Source organism: Vollenhovia emeryi, unplaced genomic scaffold, assembly GCF_000949405.1.
Source record: "Vollenhovia emeryi isolate VEMERY1.0 unplaced genomic scaffold, V.emery_V1.0 DF939128.1, whole genome shotgun sequence".
Classification (NCBI taxonomy): Eukaryota; Metazoa; Arthropoda; class Insecta; order Hymenoptera; family Formicidae; genus Vollenhovia; species Vollenhovia emeryi.
Window position 1 is genome coordinate 2,990,660 of NW_011967238.1, and position 22,574 is coordinate 3,013,233.

At 39.8% G+C, this 22,574-nt stretch overlaps 1 protein-coding gene across 1 annotated transcript in view; it reads left to right on the forward strand.

The window, feature by feature from the left end:
* The first annotated feature begins 1,170 nt into the window (after positions 1-1,170).
* Positions 1,171-22,574, forward strand: part of LOC105568684 (nose resistant to fluoxetine protein 6-like) — a 34,117-nt gene continuing 12,713 nt past the window's right edge. Inside the window, exons 1-3 of the mRNA XM_012024542.1 lie at positions 1,171-1,685; positions 5,545-5,741; positions 13,469-13,677. Coding sequence (XP_011879932.1) covers positions 1,214-1,685; positions 5,545-5,741; positions 13,469-13,677 — 878 coding nt within the window. The 5' untranslated portion in view covers positions 1,171-1,213. The remainder of the gene's footprint in view (positions 1,686-5,544; positions 5,742-13,468; positions 13,678-22,574) is intronic.

The window sequence follows — 22,574 nt, forward strand, 5'->3', positions numbered from 1 at the left end:
AAATGCTTTCATTAAAAATTCCGTCAGAAATACGAAGAATAATTTGTACCAAAATCTCTTTCCTAATAAAATATAAGATATTCAATATTACAATAGGTGATATTAAAAAATGTTATTAGCAGAATTATTAATAATAAATATTAATAGCGGGACAATAGTAACAATTGCTTCTGAATGAAACTTTACTTTCGATAAATTCCAATTAATTTAATTTAATTTGAATACTTTATTATTATGTTATTAATATTAAGTTGATTATCAGTCACGTCTTCGGCGGTACGGTGGAAAAACCGGCTAAGCCACGACATTTCTTCGCGACCTGGAGAAGGAAATGCGTTTACGGCGGTAAAGTGCATCGTCGTAAGAGAAAGGGGAACCCACTATCCGCGGGTGAACGTTGCTGCAGACTTTACTCGCTTCATTCAGTGCGTGATCCTTAGTCTGTCATATGTGCGGGCACCTTCCTCCATTGCTCTGGAGGCATCTCCTGCCATTCTTCTCCGAGTGCTCCCTAATCAGTGAAAAAACGTGCGCGGATCGCCAAGTGCCGAAATCGGATAGACTCCCCTCTCGTGCGATTCGCGTTGTCTCTTTTCGATTTTCGAAAACTTAACAAGAGAAACTTGAAAACACATCACGCTTAATAAATATATTTTGACATTGGAATTTATCGAAAGTAAAGTTTCATTCAGAAGCAATCGTTGCTTGATGGAATTATTATAAAATTTTTTAAATATCTTGTTATTAAAAACTGCCTATTAATTAAACAGTTTGTAAGTATTCCACGCGACTGAAGTAACGACCGTAGCTAATATCGCGTTGATTATTCTTGCTTGATTACGACGATCATGCGGCGCCAAGATTAGTGCGTATAAATCACTGCGGTCTGTAGCAAATTCGCACGTGCTTGTTCGCCAAAATCAGCACTTTATACCCCACAATCAAGCGTAATTCTCCGAATTCTGAACACTGAATCGGCATTTCCCGCATTCGCGTATCTCTTCAGGCATGCGTGAGAATTCGGTCGAGTAAACACTCATTACAACGGCATTACAACGGCTTCCTAAAAGGAATTTCATCGAGGGCTAAGATGACGGGATCTGGAGATTTTAATGACGGAAATCGGTGAGCTCGATCTCTCCCGTTAGACAAAAAGAGAATCTAGTCGATCTTTTCCCAAAGCGCGAGTGAATTCTACGAGGTAGATCCTTCAATGATAAACGGAGGAAGCATGGCGCGTCCGTTGAGCTACCTTCTCGCGATCGTATGCATTGCTTACGTAGCGATCGCGGAAAAGGAATCGAACATCCTCAAGCTGAGCAAACCGCAAAAAGCTGCTTCGAACGGGACTACAACGACAAATTTCAACGTAACGGAATACACGACAGAGAAGAATGAATCTGGAAAGCGGCCGTCTCTAATTGCCTTCAGCAAGAATAACCCGGAGCTGGACTGGAAGAATTACTTGAAGACGTTCGACAGGAACGAGGAGGAACACCGGGATCTCGACGTCGACTTTATGAAGGAGAAACTCGAAAGAACGGCTAATAGTATACAATGGCTCGCCGATCTTTACGATCCTCTCAGATGGGCTAGAGTGCCCGGAGAACTTCAGGACGAATGTCGAAGGGACATGGAAAGATTTCTCAGCGCGCTGAGGGACGGGAAACTCTGGGCGGCGAAAAGTGAGTCGATTAAAATATAATCGGAACCCCTTTAAGACTCCCTAGGAAAGCAAGTTTTTGCATTGAATAATTTCTACGATTACAAAACTGCAGTATACAGTTTATAAATCATTTTTCCTCATTTTTCTCTATTTTGGGCGAAAATTTACGATGTAATTAATTTCTAGTTACTTTTAAATAACAATTTCTCATTTTTTTTACAGAAAGAGAGAGAATAAATATAATTATGAAATAATAATTGAGCTAAATCAAAGAATCTGTTGCTACGAGAACATACTTTTGGATTAATAGAATTAGAAATATTCGGTTGGATGTATACTCGTTATAATTATCGGAATTATCAAAGACCTCGTTATAAAACTCATACAATATCATAACGATCGAAGCGCTTTGACCTAGTTTGCAGCTGTGATTTAGTAAACTCCCTGACACCCTACAACAGCTCTCTCGAGTCCTCACTTCTACACGCGTCCTACGAATACTGCATTTACGGAAATGAAATTTGGCCGCTACTATTTTGAAGATGACACTCGGCAAGAGATTCAGGAGAGAATCAACAGCGAAGTCGTGCAAGCGAGTCGCGCTCAAGTATTAACATAAATTCAGAACGAAACTTCTTGAGTTTGAAATAAAGAGAGAGCGATGGAGAAAGAAAGTGCAATTGTTTCCGCGAGACAGAATAAAGAGAATGTTCCGTACTAATCGCGAATATCTTTTTGTCTTCTCTACAAGTGCTACATACACATGCGGTGTGTCCACTCTTTTCACTTTTATATCTATTATGTATTTTTCCAATAATTTATTTATACGCGGACAGAATTTTCTCTTAAAATTTACCCAGAAAATCATGAGACGACGTGGCATTTTCAACAAGTTCCTCCACGCTTCTAATAAATTAAGATAGCTGTACATTCGCTTCTAATTATAGCGATATATACAGAAATGCACAATGTGAAAATGTTTATTGCACACCGGTCAGAATCTCCGATATTCCGATAATCTCAGCAGAGTAAGCGCTTTCGACATTTCATGCGAGTCTCTTCAGTTATAAAAACCCGCAGCTCGACATCTGTAAAACATTGTTACGCGTTTCCGCTCAAGCTGCATGTATAATAGTACGCTGCATAATTAAATTAAAGCAAAAGAATGAGCAGCGCACCGGCGAATTATTTTACATAATCGACAATCGTGATTAACTAATAATGTCGTCGCGGTCTACGGTATCATTATCGGGGCCGTCCGTCCGCGATTTAGAAAGTGAGAAAGGCTTGGGAAGCTGAAGTAGCCGGGCCCGATGAAAGCATGCGGCTGCAGCGCGGCCCGCGGGCCGCCAAGTCACATTCGCGGTGCCGCGGATTTACAATAATTTCCGGTCACGTGCCGCGTCCGCATTATCGATACATCCGCAATGGCAGCGTCGACGGATGCACCGATAGTCAATTGGCCGCGCTGTCCCATTTCGCGTCGTCGCGAAACTTGCGAAGCAGTCGCGGCCGCGGGACACCCGGCCGGTAGCATCTTCTCGCCGATCCGGGCGTGTGTGCGATAGCGGGCTCTTAAACGAGCCGGGTCGCGCGTCCGTAATTATACGTAGAAAGCGACGCTAATTGTCGGGAGCATTTTTTTATCTCTGACTCTATTAATGACCCGCTTGTCCCTTGATAGGATAACGATGTCACTTACACAGAAGAAAAGAATAATCTTCTTGTGAAAATAGGTGTAGTTTCAACGTGAAAATCTTGAAATGGGATTATATTGCGTTAAAACAAGAGAACCTTACTTGATTGAAACAATTGTATATAATTCAGTCAAGAAAAATATATGCTTATTATTTAAGAGTAATTTTCTTGAGTGGAAAGGAAACAATATTGGATGGAAAATAACACATTTTCACATCGAAGATTACAACGATGAAAATAATTTGACTGTCAAAATAATTATATGTATTCTTCGAGTGACAATTATAATATTTAAATAAGATTGTAATATTGTTGGAATGTAAGATTATTAAATGCTTTTCAGAAGATTAGAGATTGTGGCGTATATACACAGCAACGAACGCGTTTAATTTGAGTATACAAGGTGTCACGGATAAGGTGTCCACCCGCTCGTATACAAGTAGAGCGGGTTAAACTGAAAAGAAAAGTTATGTACGGTTTTGTAAAATTCCCAATAGTTATCGAGTAATTAATTAAAACGTCCGAGCGAATAAGCGCGAGGAAAGCGGTAGGCCGAACTTTTTGAAACGTAATTTAAGCCAACAGCACACGATACTATTTTTCCTACTGGATTGTTTACGAGAACCAATAAGGATGCAGAGTTTTAAGCCAACGGCACGCGGTACTATTTTTCCTACTGGATCGCTTACGAGAGCCAATCAGGATGCAGACTTTTCGATCAGCTGAATCCCGATTGGCTCTCGTAAGGACTCCAGTAGGGAAAATAGTATCGTGTGCCGTTGGCTTAAATCCTGATTGGCTCTCGTAAGCAATCCAGTAGGGAAAAGAAGTATCGTGTGCCGTTGGCTTTAGTCTCGGGACGCGACCGACCGCGAACCCTGCGGGCGCCACGCGCCACGTGGCCGTCGAGCCGCGAAGAGGACTCGCATTTAAATGGGAAAGAGTCGAGACGATAGTTCGACGCGCGCGCCGACGGAAATAACTCCGCGTTAAGCAACGCGATCGCGAAATATACGATCGGCGAGAATAAACGAAACTTGGGCAATTATCAAGTTGCCGCGCGGCAGGCAGTAAAAAGTTGCATCGGCAATTTCGCGTCTCATTGTTGCGGAGATTATTTCCAAACGCTATGCGGAAAAAGGACTCGCGTTAGGCAATCTCTTTCGGTGTTTTGATCTCGCGGCTGTCATAACGCGCCACAACGAGTCATTATTCTTAAAGCCGGATTACCCATCAATCAGTCGGACGTGTTACACCATTGTCGAGAATATTCTACCGCCGAAATGCGGCAATAACTTTATGACCGTAGAAACAATTCTACGTTAATTTACGGCTTTCTCTCTCTGTCTCTCTCCTTGTGTCCGCGCAATATATCACAAATATAGATAGAAATTGAAATTACGACGTCCGACGATTTAGCTTAACTTAAACTTTCGCTGAGAAGTCACACGTCGTCTTAGAACGAACGCAAACGAGCCGGGAGAAATTATTATCAGTCCACGCGTCGAAAGTATGCGATACGTTTCATTTCAGCGCCGCTCCCGTCGCGGCCCCTTAAAATTTCTACGAGTTCTCATTTGCGTAATACCAATACCAGATTATCGCACAAAACTGATCGCTTTCGCGATAACGGAGCGGCGCGTTATGTTCCTACGGTTGGCGATCGGTCGATCGACGAACATGTGCATGTACGCAGCCCCCCCGGCCGGACTTTCTACTCTCGTGGTCAACACACGAGTCGCTTTACGTAACTGACAATGAACCTTCCGCCGACAGCCGTGTAATCAAGCCCCTCGAGGGAACTTGAGACAAACGAAATTTTATTGCGCTCCCGGTGCAGACGGTGACAGACGTTCAAAGAGAGAGACGAGGGGGAGGAAAAAGTTATGAAGTAACCGTAACCGAGGCGCAGCTGCTGGAGAGATCTCGAGAAAAAAATTTTTTTTCGAAAAAAAAAGAAGAAAACGTCGCGCACACATCGTCCGGTGAATTTGTCGCGCGTCGTCGTGCATTTGCAATTCTCTACGATTTCATAAGTGCTCCTCTCGCTCTCTGTCTCTCTGTCTCTCTTGCGAAGGACCCGCGATAAAAGTTACACGAAAGCGGCACGCTTATCTCGCTCGTTCCGCCCCGATGACCGACAATTATTTTTCACCGTTTCGTCCGGTTTTTCTTTTCAGTGTCGGACGCGAGTGGCCGCTACTCCTCGCAATTTCACTTCGGTAATGGCTTCTGGCTGGGCTCCATCACCCTCTGCAAAGAGCTCAATAACACCGACAGAAAAGCTATAATGAGCGCCGAGGAGCAGCCACCTTTTTCCCTAAGATTTCACGTCGCAAGATTGTATCTAGACCTCCCGAAGGAGGTCGACTTTTCGGTAAGTCATTGACTAAGTATTGCCACGTTATGACTATTGGATTTGCCTGCTAGCAAAAATTTAGTAGTTACTCATGAATCAATAATGAATTTTATTCATCCATTTTATCTGTAAACGTATAATTAGTTCAAATGACAAGTGTATTTTGTTGTTCTTTTTTAAATGCATTGCTATAAATATGTATGCTTTTTACACTTGATATTGAATCCATTATACATGGGAAAAATGATGTTGACAACATTCTAATTGGAAATAATATTACTTAATAACAATATTAATGAGACAAATGATAATGACAAATGTTAATGAGACCTGTTTTACTCAAACAGGGACGCGTTGAATTGATATTATTTCCAATTAGACTAATGCTGTTGATGCATCATTTTTCCGCGCGGGTATAATTAGAGACGCATTAATTTACAAGGAGCCACTTTGATTCTTATTATTCATTAAGCAATATCTGTTACGTTCTTAATATTTAATAGTAACGACAATATCTTAATTACTTTTATTGAGTTGTGATCTTATCATTCCCAGATTATTACATTATTCATAACGGAATGCAACGAAGCGAATAGTATTACAACCTGTGACACGTTTTATGGATTAATGTATCCCCTATTCGACACGATTTCATCATTCCGCACTTGTATACCGTGATTGTGCATAAACTACACTGCACAGGAATTAATTAAGCACGCATCGATACCTCACGCAAGCTGACGAAATCGTTATGAGACATCGTATATCTCTATTGTCCCTCGAATTATTTATCAACCATTAGTATCTATGCGTCGTTAAATAACTATTGTTTACTTGCCGTAAACAATCCGTGTTTAATCGCGGTAACAGAGACACGAGAAATTAGATATTTAAATTATTATTTTCGTATTATCGCTTGCATGCGCGGTTAATATATTGAATACTTTGATATAACTGGAATGTAAATAATAAATTCTGATATAATGTTTAAATTACATTGTGAAAAAAATCGGTTTTAAAATATTCGTTTATCACGAAATGTTTATTGAATGTATCTTATCATTTTATTTGTCAATGATATAAAATCAAGTTGCCAATAAACGTGGATAGGTTATAAAGGTTTCAGCTAAAATTCACACGGTAAAGATAAAATATTCAGTGCGTTTGTTCGATAAAATTAATAGAGATGAGTAATTGGGGACCATTTTCACCATCCCTTTTCAATCTATGCTTTAATATACATATCGAAACATCTGTAATAATTTTTCTATCTCCGATTTCTATATCTGCATATTAAAAACTCTGTATTCCTCTTCTTCTTACAACAGCATATTTATATAATATATAATATTTAGTTTAGGAAAGATACAAAAATTTGGAAATACCAAATGCAAATTACAAATTTTAATTAAAAGATATTCAATAAGAAAGGAAAACTATAAAATACACTTAAATATTGCATTTTTCTACTATAAAATATTACAATTTTATAGACATTTATTAATTTTTGTAACAATTTTATTTAAAAAAATTTGTATATAAATGTGTTGTCCAATTTACGCGATCTACCAAAATAAATACCATGAAGACATTTAAATAGAAACTTTATGTTTCCTAAAAATTCAATTTGTTATATTTTTATTTAATTATTTCTCCTTTTCATATTTTTTAATTCCATTATTCATCTAAGCAAAGAATTTAAATAACTGAAAATTTAAATAATATACTCAACACTTTTGAAAATTGTTCGCAAAACGTAAATAACATTATTAATAATTCTTCATGGTGAATTTTGCGAAAATTCTCTTTTGAAATTTCTATCTAACTATAACGCTCGGCAAGAAAATGTGTAAACAGCAATAATATCTTTATTATATTTGAGAAACTTCTTTCTTTATCATTCCATCAGTATTGCTTTTTGTCAAGTTTACTCTACTTGCGAGTTATTTCCTATTATCTTTTTATTTATTCTTCCGAGTTTTGTTTTAGGCAATTAATATATCTCGTAATTAATACTTTAATAATACGTGCAAATAAACGATGCACGTTACGAGCTTTTATAAGCTCTGCGTGTGTGAGCGAGTTAAATCGACAAAAAGATTCCATATATTCCAGGATTAAGTATTGTAGCAGTAATCTCTTCTAGTCCATCCACTTTAAGGCAATAGATCTGCAAGGTATTGTCTTTAAATATGATATACTTTCGTACTTTCAACGTGAATTTCTGCTCATTCATATCTCCTACATATATAATTTTCACAGATCCATTACATTATATTGAAATGAAATATAATTGTGGGGTTCACCAATACGAAACGCGGCAGCGGAATTATCGCGACTGCATTGAACTGCAAGTATGATATACAGTCAAATTATAGTAACGCTCAGAATAACTTACTTTAAGCAGTAGTTGCTGCACGTATCGAATTTCTATCTCTATCTTATCTCCTTCATCGAACATCGATAAAATAATTAAATAATTCCTGAGAAATAAATAATTTATAAAGAATTATTCACTTCATGCTTGTTCCGCCGACGCTCTCAAGCCTCTGCCAGTTTTCAGATCTTTTCGTTACGCTGACGCAGCAATTACTCGCAAAACCGATTAATTATTATCGCACGTGTATTGATTGCGAAAACGTGTCGATTTTACGACACTTGGCGAAACGCACGAAAAATATTGCTATTAAACCAATGACATATTTTACAACTTTTCAATTTTCTTTTTTATTATATGTATATCCTGTTAGAAAGTACCACGGTCTAGATTCGTACTTTAACCCGCAGTGGTCTGACACTGGGAATCAAAAGACCCCTAATATACTCCAGCAAAAGTTTAAGGTTGAGTTTCTCTAGGCCGTTACTTGAAAATCTTGGACAAGCATCTGTAAATGGTTCAAGGTTTCCTCTATAGGACCCGACGCTAGATGTTGCCCGCAGAGCGTCATTTTACTAGTAAAATGTACAGAAGAAAATTCTATATTATGAGACAGGTTTCTAATATGAGAAGCAGGTTTTCAACATACAAACTAAATCACAAATCTTTTTTCGCAACGATTACACAATCCAACAATAAATTTTCCACTAAACAGATTTCGCTCCAAGGGCAATAAATTCGTGATGATGGAATCAACTGATGATGCCTATTAATTTAACAGAAACCCCGCTATCCCATATTAGGATCCTATCACATAATAGGGAACTTTCCTAATGTATGGTAAAATTTCAAAAACTTTCATAAAAATCTTCGAAATGCCGCGCTGTCCAACACGATTACATAATTTTTAAGGGGTTAGTTTCAAAAGAAAATTCTCTCCGATAAGGTTTTACCCCAGCACCGGCGATCGCAAGTCTAAATAGATAAAATCACGACGACAGGCAGAGCGACTATCGCTTTCTGCCTGTTCGAGTCTCAAGATATGAATGATAGTGCGCGGCGAGTTTGCGTAAACACAATAGCGAGCGTTATGCACGTAGCACGCCAAAACAAACGGCAAATCGACGCGCCAGCTCAAATGTGTTATTGACCCGGCAAATTTAATGCTTTAGAAAAACCGACCCGACGTCCGCGTTACGTTCGCGTTTCTCATATTTTAAATAGACAATTAATATAAACGATTGACATTGCGGCTTTCTCCGTGGGATTTTTCAATGCGACTGTTCATATATGACACCACGCTCTCTCTATCTTTCTCTCTCTCTTTCTCCTAAAAATGATAGATTACATTTCTGATAGACGGATAAGTCTACGCGCGATACAAAATTGAGATACGTGTAACAACGGCGAAATATCACAGTTCAGACTTGTATTTTACACAAGTCAGTCGCGAAAAATATCTACTACGGTGGACAACCATCGCATTGATATTGCAAGCGTTTCCTGTTGCGGATTGCAAGAATTTATCAATTACACGGATTCATAAGCATTACTTGTTATTTATAGACGTAAAGAATGATAAATGTTGAATCTAACACTCGCGATCGTGTTCCAGTTAGAAATGACTAATCGAATAAACGTTAATTTGGTATCAATACGTCGATAAATAATGGAATGTGATACTGATATTTTTTTTATGATCTGTAATTGTTTTTATGTTAATTGGGCGATTGTGAATATTTCTATTGCCTGTTGGCCAATTCTCTACATCGAAAAACAGCAGAGGAAAGCCTGAACAAGCAGATTGTGAATATCTCAAAAAATATAAAAGTCGTCTCTTGGGAATTTCGTTAATTGTTTATAACGTTTGAGCGGTTCAACTACAAACGAAAATAAATTCACTACAGTCAACTACAAACGATTTTAAAGAAGCCTGAACAAGCGGATTTGAGAAATCTTGTTGTCGAGTGCTGGTCATTTTTTCTTAATTTTTATATCTTGTTAACTATTGAACTACAAACGAATTTTTTTTTACTACAATCAACTACAAACGAAAGGCTACCATTTCCCGTATTTAAAAACTATTTTTCGAAAAGTCGGGCGCCAGGTTCACACAGGTGCCTGTTATCGGTGTGTAAATAATAGCTGTTGCGTGCCGCAACTCGTATCTCATATATTTATGACTTCTATTCCTATAAAAGTTTTTATACAAACAGTTTTATTAAACAAACTAAAATTCTAACAGACCTTGGTTAGTCCTGCAATTTGTCTAAAGACCCTTGCCCATTTACGACTTTTTGCCTAAAACTCTTTTTACGCACTCGCGATCGAGCTGTGAAAGATCAATCCGGCCCTAACGGATCATTGCGCCACGAATCAACCTTTTCTGTTTTTACTTCTGTTTCTAAGAAACCACGTCAATCACTACTTCCGATATTAGAACACGTCGTGTAATCGATTAATATTTCAACGGAAATTCAACCTAGAAGCGAGGAGATCCCTCTTGAACTGTAAAGTTTAGTTCTCAGTCGTCTTTCGAAGCGAACACCTCTTCTCTCCGCTTGTCCTGTGCTAAATAAAGTCTCGCGAGAGGACAATTGTCTACCTTCATTTTATTAAAATGTCACGTCGCGTGTAAACGCGGCGACCTTGTGTGCAGAGCGTTACACGTATGTCGCATGCCGAAACAACCAACACATTGAATTTAGCGTTTACTCGAATAAAATTTAGCCCGTCTCGATCGAAAATACATTGTGTCAAGTAATTGATTATATTATAAAAAGCTATAAGCGACAAAGATCGAACTTGACTCAACAAAGGCATTTCCCTGTTTACTTGAGATAATTTATTATTGTTGCACTGCGCCAAACTTTTACGTCCTAAAGAATTTGATTACGGTGCTTTAACCGTGAATTTTTATATCGATCTTTAATCTCATTCCACTTTAACGGCTCAAAAACTATGCTTATCTTTAAAAATTTTTTTCACAGTAAATACACCATACAATGAAACAAATTCTTTGGGATTTTTAGGGCACTCTTAAATAACATAAAAACATTTTGTCATAATTTAAACAATTTTTTAATTAAGCGTTTTCTACACCGTTCGAATGGCGTGTCAAAAAACAATGCAATTTTTTGTGTTACTTAAGAGGGCCCTAATAAATCCCAAAATGATTTATTTGATTGTATGGTGTATTTATTATGAAAATAATTGTTAAAGATAAGCATAGTTTTTAAACCGTTAAAGTGGAATGACCCCTTAAAGTCTGATCTACAATGTACTCTTCGCGTCTAGAAATATTCTATTTTGTGGCTAGTAAATGCATTGAAAGAATTTGTGCAAGTTGATAAATTGTACATTATACGTTATCGATAAATTTTTGTACACATATCGATTTGCTTATATGTAGAGAATAGAACGTTTCTAATCGCAAAAAGCACTTTTGATTTTATAGATTAAGTAGGTAAAACTCAATCGCTGTGAAAAATGTAGAACTCGTTTTCGTCTCTTGATACCGCGCGATTTCACTTCTTTCAAGAAAAACTTTGAAGGAAAAGTGTAATAGCAGAATAAGATTTTTACCTCACAATTACAAAATAAGAAAAAATTTTACTCTAGAAAATTAAATTCAACTTTGTGAAAGAACTTTTCTTTAGATCGAATAATCATTCCAAGTTTTATTTATAAGAAGATTAACTAATGTAACATTTATACTTGTCTGTTAGTAAATTAGTTATCAAATAGCTGCTTTTCAGGGATGATTCATATTGTTTGTTAATATATACAGACAATGTGATTATTTCCTGAATAATGCTTAAAATGCTTAAATTCGGATGCAACTCCCGCCTTAAATGTTTCGTTAATTTACAAATGTATTCTTTTATTATTTTCAAATTGAAAGTCTAGAGAAACACATGAAGAGTCAGATTGAATAATTCAATAGAAAACTTTTGAGTCGTTAAAATAACCGTTGTTTATTGATAAGTTGAAATCCAAGAAATAAGAATGTATTGTCTGCATATAAAAAAGCGAAATATAAAATCACCGATGCATAGTAAAAAATCAATCGTAATGAAAAACTGAGCAAAATTTTAATATTAGAAATTTTCGAGCTTATCGAAAGTAATAGAAAATATTGAGCGCGGATTGATTGCATTTTTTGTTAAGTTGAAGGTCTAGCAGCCAGCTGGCGAGCCAGTTTAACTTTCGATAGGAAAAGTAAGTTTCGGTATTTGCACTAATAAGATTATTCGGTGACTCGAATCCCAAAGTTTCTCAGTTTCAAATGCTGGAAGCCCGGCGCTGTCTGTCTTTAATCTTGTTATCCTTGCGGAGTTAGACGATATCATTACGTGCTTAATTAATAGAATTTCCCGCCTAAGCGATTGTGCAAATTGCGGGATTATGATCCGCGCAATTCACCGAGCGGAAGTTAAAACTGAACAGAAAAACTCCGTCGCGTCTCTCGGTCCAGCTTTTGAATTTAATAAATTCGATGATTTATATTATCGACCGAGAATCTCCCCCCTCCCTTCTTTTTGCAACAATGAGAGCAAAAAGAAAGAAAGAAAAATGGAACTGCACGTGGCGCGCTATTGCAAGGCCCGATAGAAAAAGTTTGTACCGCATTTTTTCGCCACGGTCTCATTTCCATTCGCTACGCGATCAATAGATCGACTCAACGAAAATTATAATCTCGAACGAAGTTAGGCGAGCCCGACCGTCGTTATACTTTTGCGCGAATACGCGAATTCATCGATCCAGCAAGGATTGCTGGCCGTTTGAATCCAAGTGACAGGAAATTTTTAATCGCGTCACTTAACTTCTCGTGCGTAAATGCGCGTAAGCAGCGAGATATGCAATGTACACGGAGAGAATTTTCTCTTAAAATTTATCCGGAAAATTATGTGATCGTGGAACATGACATTTAGAAGAATTTTATGGGAGTCTTTTTGAAAGTTTACCACACATTGTACCAGTAAAATGTATACTAAATGTAATTACTAGTGAAATATATGGTAAAATTTCAAAAAACTCTCATAAAATTCTTCGAAATACCGTGTTGCCCCACGATTACAATATTTTCAGGTTAAATTTTTAAAGAAGCCTCTCTCCTTGTACGCGCCAAAGAAGCGCACATTCTCTGTCACATTTTTTGTAACAAACGGTCAGCGCATCTTTCCATAAATCACCAGCATCTTTTTTGAAGGAGAGAGGGGGGATAGTTAGCATTTTTTGCAATAAGTAGAAGCACCGAGATGTGGAAGAAAGGTATCCCACCCCGCAAGATTTATTAAATGAGACAAGCTTCGCCGCGGGATAGAGAATACCTCGCTCTAACGAGATCATTTCATTTTCTTTCCAGACACGTCAGGTGTTTTTGGGTCTCTGTCTACCGGGTACATGCGATCGCGCATCCCTGACCTCGATGCTAAGGGCCAGCGCTGATAGAGTCGAGCGCGAGGGCAATTCGACCTATCGATCGAGCGGGCCGAAAATTCACGTTGTTACGGTGAAGCCTGTGCCATCCAGCAATTACTGCGCCTGGCAAGATCCCAAATTTTACGTCCTCTCGTGAGTAATCCTAAAAATCCTCTTACAGCCGCACCGTAAATTGCCCGGAAAGCAATCGCCTCGCCGACCAATGGGCTCGTGATGCGACCCTTCGCGTCGCATGACAAATTCAATATCATTGGAAAATGCATGCCGGGAGGGCGTAACTGCTGCGCTAATAATGTGTAGCATTTGAAACTATCATTGCATAGTAAAATAATTATAGTCAGGAATATTATTTTTATAGTAATTATTACTACAATATTAGTAATAGCAACCATATAGACACGGTGATGCCAACTATTTAAAAAATTTATTATAGAATATAAGCTTTTAACTATTATTCTGTTAAACTATCCAGGTAATGAATAGTAAGTTAGTTAATTATTTTTATATAGTAAATCACAATAATAGTAAATTTAACTACATTTCTATCCGGTATAAGACTTTTTCGTAAGAAGAAAATCGCATAGGGTTATAAATCCGGTTAAGTTTATACATTCGTATAAGATTACTTATCTTATCTTCGAAATATACTTTCTTGTACTATTCTTTATGAGTGCAAAGTGATGTAACCAATAAACATAGTAAACGCAATGTATATGTAATAAAAGCGGGGCATATTACTTCCAATATAAATACGATTATTACTATTACATATAGTTATTCGAAATTTTACTTGTGGTTGTTATTGCAATATTTCTAGTACACCTTAACAAATTAAAAGCTCGTTTTGGTTTTGGTTTATGACAACCATATCGTAAGTTGCATGGACCAATATTGTGTCTATGGGAACTATAATACATTGTTTGGTCATAACCATAACTTTCGCCATAGAAAGAATTACAAACATGTGGTTGGCTCCTGAAATGACTATAAATTATAGTCAGATTATGGTAACTGCAACCATTTTTTTTCTGTCAGTGTGGTCAATTTCATCTCCTGATTATTACGCGCAAATATTATTCGTACGCTGTCTAAATACGACATTTATGTAACATTGCACGGCGTTTTCTCTCTCGCGGCGCGTTTCAGATAAGGCTGTCCCTGATAATGGAAAAATATTATTCATGCGATTTAAAGTGAGCGAGGCACTTGAGCTATCTAACGGCGTAAAACTTGGAAAATTTCATTCCGGGACGCAGCGCCCCGGCAGGAACTTACGAAACTCGCTTGCCGTACTTTCGGTAAACGCGCAGGTACTGCTCGCCCTTATTCGTATCCCTGAATACCAAAGTTGATATTTCTGCGATATCGAGGAAGGACCGAAACGGCGGTGCCCGAGGAAAATCCATTTCCCGCCGGCTCGAAATATTTGTTTTCAATTCGAGCGTAACTTCGCTACACCGCACGTGTACGTACATACGTTGTTCGCGAAGACAACTCGATGATATTTAAACAGTGCGGCGCGGACGAGATACTTAGAAAATAAGAGCAAACGCACGTTACGTGATAAAAAAGTGGCGAATTTTTTCAATTAAAATATGCAGTTGTTCGAACTCGGAATATTCGCATCGATATTCAAGAGATTCAAGTGTTCTGAAAGCATTATTTTGTTCGACGCTTACAACGCCGTGTGCAGTTCCGCTTTATCGGTTATTACGAAGTACGCGCAGCTCTGCGGAATTAATTTTGCGAGAGATAAAATAGGGATATTTTAATGACCACCGACCGATAGTGCCCCGCGTTAAAACGCGGTTCCCCGAGAGTGGTACGCGCGTAATAATTTTACGCTTACATTTCCTAAACAAACACGGAGAAACTCGCGTTTATGTAAGAGGAGCCTGATTCCTTAAGTTTTCAGATTCGCGATATGGCGAGGTGGTTGACAGAAATTCTGCAATCGTGCATTGCGCAACGCGCCGCGACAAAAGATTTCATTTTAGGTGGCGAATTAACGCGCGACGTGGACAAGACAAAAATACGTAATTGGACGCGCGCCACCGTGGCGAGCTTAAAAAGTAATTAATTATAAGCCCCCTCGTAATTCTCGGGGAAAATAAAGCGCGATGGGATCATGCGGTGACACAATATATATGTATAATCCCTTAAAAAACGTTCCCTAAATCCTAGAGCGCCATGCAACCCTTTCATTCTCACACTGAGAAAATTTTTATCGGCTAAATCAATTAAATAGTGTGTCACATAGTTAATTTTTCTGATTACGTTTTCCGATTAAATTACGGATACATCCGATGCAATTTTATTGAGAAACCGATCGCATTTTTCATCGGATATACAATTTAATCGGACATATCAGTTTGTTATTATGTAATCAGATCGTCCGATTATATATAGGCCCGGTTTCACCAACGTTGTTTAACTTTAAGCTTATCTTAATTCGTTCTTCGTCTCTTTCTAAAGTTACTTTTTCTAAGGTTACTTTAGAAAGAGAAAAACGTGAATAAAACTAAGATTAAAGTTAAACGACGTTTGGTGAGACCGGGCCTTAATCGGACATTTTTCTCGGTGTGAGCTTATCATGCAGCTTTGATACATCGCGAGCAGGAAGGAACTCTTTTCGCCAATGTTTCACGTATTTTCCATACAAGAAATTAAATATATTAATCACCGGCGCTTCACATTAGCGACGTAAAGTGTAATTAATCACAAATTCTCTCGATCACATTGAGTCTCATAGGAGCGGATTAAAGTAGTCGGCTGCGCAAACGAGTTATACTTCTGGATCTACGGGTGGAAATTAGTTTAAGCTCCCGCTGCTCAAGTGCCACGTCGGAAACTGCATCGGGCCGAGAGAGAGAGAGAGAGAGAGAGAGAGAGAGAGAGAGACCGTGGAGTGACGGGTCGCTCACGTAAACCGGCAAATTAGGGCGTTCGAAGAGTTCAATCCGCGACAGTAGTCATGTCGCTCGATATCTCTGACGTGCGGGAGAAAGCAAGAGTTCGCAGGCGGGGCTCGGCTAATTTCGGCTTCGCGGATTGCAGTCGAACTTTCGTTATATACGCCCGAAGTTAACGGGGCCTCGTTAACCGGAGCGGAGATAGGCACGTGAGCGGCTCCCCTTAATCTTTCGAGCCCTTTCGTCCCTCTGGCTTTCCGATCGAAAGCCGCGTCCGGCCGCCGTTTTCTAATCGATGCGACGCCGGGATCGTTCAAGCTTATTCTACAACGAACGCGAAACGCAAGACGCCAAGGCCTGATTTCATCAAACGTCGCTTAACTTTAATCTTAAGCCAGCGGCTCATCCTGAGTGCTGCAATTATAGTAATTTACTAGATTGCAAGTAATCCAGCAGGAAAAAAGGCGTTGTGTGCCACTGACTTTAGTTTAATTCATGTTTGTCTCTTTCTAAAGTAGCAGTTGAAAAGAGGTAAAAAAAACTAATTAAGCCAAGCTTAAAGTTAAACAACGTTGGTGAAAACCGAGCCTAAGCCGCAACGCGAGAAACCGACCAATCACAGTCAAATATGAGGAGAATTAGCGTCTTGCGTCCATTGCAGAGTAAACTTTATTACGCGGCCGAGACGCGGCCGCACACGAAATGCGGTTTACGCGCATCTGGCGCGGCCGGTTACGTGAGCGCGGCACATCCGCGGAAAGAAAGTGCAGGAATACATCGCGCACGTGAACGGTTTATAATTGCCGGGAGTGCGAGCGAGTCTTACCCGCGAGTTTACCCGAGCGTACGCTACATTAACGTCACGTGGCAATGAATCGATATACCGTGAGATTTATTGCACAGTTCTCGGGCGATGATACCCGTGCACTGCCGTGCGTTCCATTACGCGAGCGATTATGTATTTACAGGCGGAAGAGCTTGAATTCATATGAATTACGGATACGTGCCTCGTGCGGCTTATCGGAGTCGCGCGGAAAACAAACGAAACAGAGCTCGAACGCAAACTCGAACCAAAGAGGCTATTATTTACAGCGGGAGAGAACGGTTCTCAATTTAACTTGCTTTATTTGTTAGGTAACTTCGATGCACCTTAACTGGACGTCCTTTCGCAATTTGGAACGAAGCCCGAGAAGGAGAGAGAGAGAGAGAGAGAGGGAACAAAGTTTATACGTTCGTATGTGCCGCGCGAGCGTCGAGGAGCGCCAGAAGAACCGCGGGACAGGTCGAAGGTGGAACCTCCTCTCCTCCCTTTCCTTTCGCGCCAAGTTTTCTAATTTGCGCCCGCCCGAGAAAAAAGATCGGAGTCGGTGCCAAACGCGCGTCGCCTAAGCGCACTTTCGCGGTTGCGTTTCACTCGTTCGCGACCCACGTGCGGCCACGTGTCGCTCATCTATCGAAAGGAGAGAATTACGACGAGCGACCCGATCGTTGCATAATGATCGTACGCTGCGATCTGATGGTATTCGGCAAACAAGGCGGGAGCGCAAACAGCCGGGGTATATCGCGGACGTCAAATTGAGCAAGTGTCCATTGCGCAGAGCCGACGATGCAACCGCCAGCCGTGTCACCATCGGTCTTTTCTATGTACGCGCGGAGCCCCTCGCGGCACTCGTTACCGCGTAATGCGCCCGGTCTGGCTTTTGCCGTAAACGTTATGTAAATTGCATAACTGCCGCGAGTCAGCTGAAAACTGACCGCGCTTAATAAGAACGGGACACTTCGTTATCGCGATCCCGTGTATCGCGCAAGAAATTGCACGCGATCTTCGCGACATGCGAGCGCCTCGAGCGCCTCTCGTGGTGCACTTTGAAGAAATGCATATTTCATCGATTCGCCGACGCGATTATCCTAGTCGCGGCTTCTCCTATATCGTGCGTGTAAATGAGACGTCGCCGGTCGCAGTGATCATTCACCCGTCGCATTCATGTACGATGCTAATGTTTATTCATAAATATCCGCCTTTTATCCATTTATCCATTTTGTTTGGCAACGCTGCGAATGTACTAAAATGCCGTAGGTTACATGTGAAGAAATGAATCGAGAATTGAGAACTTTACACGCATGAGATTTTTTACAGTGCAATGTGATTTTCCTTTGACGAGAATTTATCGTAATTCGCTGTCGATTTATTCTATACTCGAGTTACCTTCTTACACGGAGAATTTTTTTACAAATTTCGTGTAAAATCGTGGGATAACATGGCACTTTGAAGAGCTTTTTGAGGATTTTTTGAAATTTTGCCATACGTTTTACTAATAAAGTTACTAGTAAACATGGCATTTTAAAGAACCGTTTGAGAGGTTTTGAAATTTTACCATACATTTTATGTATGGTAAAATTTCAAAACATATTATGTATGGTAAAATTTCAAAAACACATAAAATTTTTCGCCTGCCGTGTTGTCCCGCGATTACATGAAATTTTAAGAGAAAATTCTCTCCGCGTAAAGCCCGTATCAGACTACGGATTGGGATTGGGATTAGATTGAAATTTAACCAATCACAGTAAAGTTTACTAATCTTAAGTTCAGTAACTTTTACTCTGATTGGTCAAATTTCAATCTAATCCCAATCTCAATCCGTAGTCTGATACTTAAGGAGATAACTCGAGTATACAATAACCCGACATCGGGTTACGATATATTCTCGTGAAAAAAAATTACATCGCACTGTGAAAACTCATGTAAAATTACAATCATTATAGTAAGTGATGTCAGGACCATTTATAGAAAACCGTATATTCGCACGTCAGTAAATTTCTATCCCGCAGATAAAATTGTTGCCTTATATAATAATCAGCTTGCTTGTAATTTTGTAAGTTTCGTCAAATGTACACAATTATTTACGTACAATAATGACAAAATTACTGGTTGTAAAAGTAAACGAATTCGCGCATTCCCGTCATTAATACCTACTCATTATTTATGTAACTTTATAATACATACTTTTTTTTACAGTACGATAGATCATTTCCCAGACTGATTATCACAGGTTACAGCAACAATCGTTAAACGATCAAACGGCGCAGAATTGTTACGATATTACGTATGCATATTATTAATCATTGCGTAAGTGGCAACGTAGCACTGTTTAAATAGTCGTTAGTGTTACGCAGCTAATTGTGAGTCACTCGATTAAGTGCATGATACAGGAAAGCGGGACCTTTTTCTCGGCTGCGCAGAGCGTTTAAACCGTCTACCTAGCCGGGAAACGTGTATTGCATAAATCGTAATGTATTACAAAGCATCCGATTGAGAACGCCGATTACCGAACGTACGCATAATACGCGCCGCCGAGGACAGCGACAAAAACCTGACGTGCGATAACTCCGGATAGCCAATTTTCTGCGGCGGCCCGTGCCGCGGTATTACATCAACTCTCGTGTTGCAATAACGTTACTTCTTACTCGCGCGGGAATGTCGGTCGCAGAATTCGAAGAAATCGAAAAATGCCGCACATATTGCATAAAATTCGTGCTCATTACCGAGCGGACAGAATTCAGATGGGGGGTTTTTTTTGCACAGATTGCGTAATACAACGTGTCGCGTCAACTCGCGTACTTTATATGTATTTTCACGAAGCAATGTGGGACGGAACTGGGCTACGTCTGTTTAACTCGAGCAACCGCGACAAGTGATAAAGTAGCCGGCCCGACATTCGACACCGGAGTAACGCGGCTGGTTTCTAACCGCCATTGATCGTTGACGATCGACCGCGGGAGAATCGCGTATTACTGACGATTTGAAAATCCGCGTCTACCGGGGCTGCCACTTGAACCCGATGACGTCTCGATATGCCCCAGTTACGGCTGCTCCATTATTGCGGAACAACGCGACGCGTTCACGTCCTCGCGCGTAATGCATAATAACGATCAAGTTAACGAGAACGACAACGCGAGATTGTCGGTAAATTGCGCGGTTCAACTTCCAAGGAGAGTTACAATCTAATGGCCCGATTTTGCGGTTCACACGCGCGCGCGCGCGCGGCCTGTCTCGGAAGCTTATTCCGCGCCGGCACGTTCTCTAAAAGTCAATCAGTGAATTATCACTAACAAAATTTCCATCGGGTAAACCGATTAAATAGTGTTTCCGATTAAATTATGGATACATCCGACGAAATGTGATTGAAAGACCGAGCATATCTTTCATCGGATATGCAATTTAATCGGGTATATCCGTTTGTTATTATGTAATTCGAAATTTTACTCTTGCGGTTGTTATTGCAATATTTCTAGTACACCTTACCAAATTAAAAGCTCGTTTTAGTTTAAGAAAACCATGTCATAAGTTGCATGGACCAATATTGTATCTATGAGAACTATAATACATTGTTAAGTCAACCATAACTTACATGGTTGAAAGAATTGTAAAGTGTGGTTGGCTCCTAAAGTGACTATAAATATAAGTGAGATTGTGGTAACTGCAACTATTTTTTCTGTCAAGTGTATCAGGGTATATACCCGTTTGTTATTATATAATTAGATAATTCGAATCTAGTGGCGATCGTGGCGCAGAGGATTGTGCGCTGGTCTGGTAATCCAAAGACCCGGGTTCAAAACCAAACAAAAACGTTGTTGGTTTTTCGTTCGATCGCCACATAGCGAAGTGGATATAGAGAGAGGTGTTATAAGAGGTTTGGGCACGTTCCTTCAAAAACGCCTTGTAACCCTAAGGGGAATCAATAAAATTTACTAGTACTAGTACAGAGCTTTATCTTTATCTAGATAATTCGAATCTACTTAATCGGACATGTGTCTCAATGATGATAATCCACTGAACGACTGTTAGAGAGCGGAGGGACTGGTTCTGGCGAATTTGCCCGCAAAAAGCTTCACGGGCTCTCGGACGCGCGTCGTTTTCCGATTCGCCTCGAGACGAATCACGAGCGGCCCGAATGGCGCGAATAATAAGAAGTGCGTCGAATCTCCTGGACTCGCGGGCCGCTGCGTTACGCAGGTGCCGGTCGCACGTTCGAACAGCGAGCGTTGGCGCGCATTTATTATTGAGCGGCGAAATATCTACGAGGCAATTTCGTCGACGAGTAGGCGAGATGAAAAATTTCCCCGTGGTTTCCCGAGCGCGGCTCCCGAGACAGCGCGGATAAATCAAACGTGATAAACAAGGCACCTCGCGGCGCGACGCGACACGCGCGTTAAGTTATCACGGCTTTAAATTACCATTGAATCGATAGGTTGCCTCACCTCGCGACGGCCCCTCTAATCCCTAATGCCCGGAGTGTAAGCCGTAAAATTGCATCAAATAATTGCGTGTTAATGTTCACCAAGGACGAAATATTCCGCAAAGTAGCAACGTACACTGTGCGTTGCACAGATTATCGTTAACGCTCGCTAACGAGCTGTGCTGAACGACGATTCTAATTTCCCCATTAAATTCTCCGCGTAAAACCTTTGTTACAATGCGCCGCGACAAATGTGAGAATTTAATGCGAAGGCGATATGAAAATATGGAAAATTTTGCGAAAATTTCCACGCTGGTAAAACGAAGCGAAATAAGTTCGTCCCGTTTTGAAACCAAAAATTGCATATCTATTATACTTTGTCGATATACATTTAATGAGTAATATCAGCAATCTCACGAGTTGTTTTATGACGATCGGTTTCAATCAAGGCCTAGATTTCGTGACTGTCAATTTCGGAAGGCCGTCCAGAACGTTTCTCGTCCGTGCGATTAAAATTTTCATTATGGAATCGTCGAAACCATTAACGAACGGTGGAATCATCAATAGCATCTTCTCCGTAGACAGAACATACTTTTCTGTTGGTCTGAACAACAGTTTTGCCTTTTCGAAAATAAAAAAGCACAATACGCCAATCTTTATCCATCGTATGTAATAAATCGTATTTATATTGGAAGTAATATTCCCCGCTTTTTAGTATGTATACATTGCGTTCACTATGTTCATTGGTTACACCACTTTGCACTCGTAAAGAATAGTACAAGAAAGCCTCTTTCAAAGAAAAGATAAGTAATCTTACACGAATGTATAAACTTATCCATATTTATAACACCCTATGCGGTTTTCTTCTTACGAGAAAGTC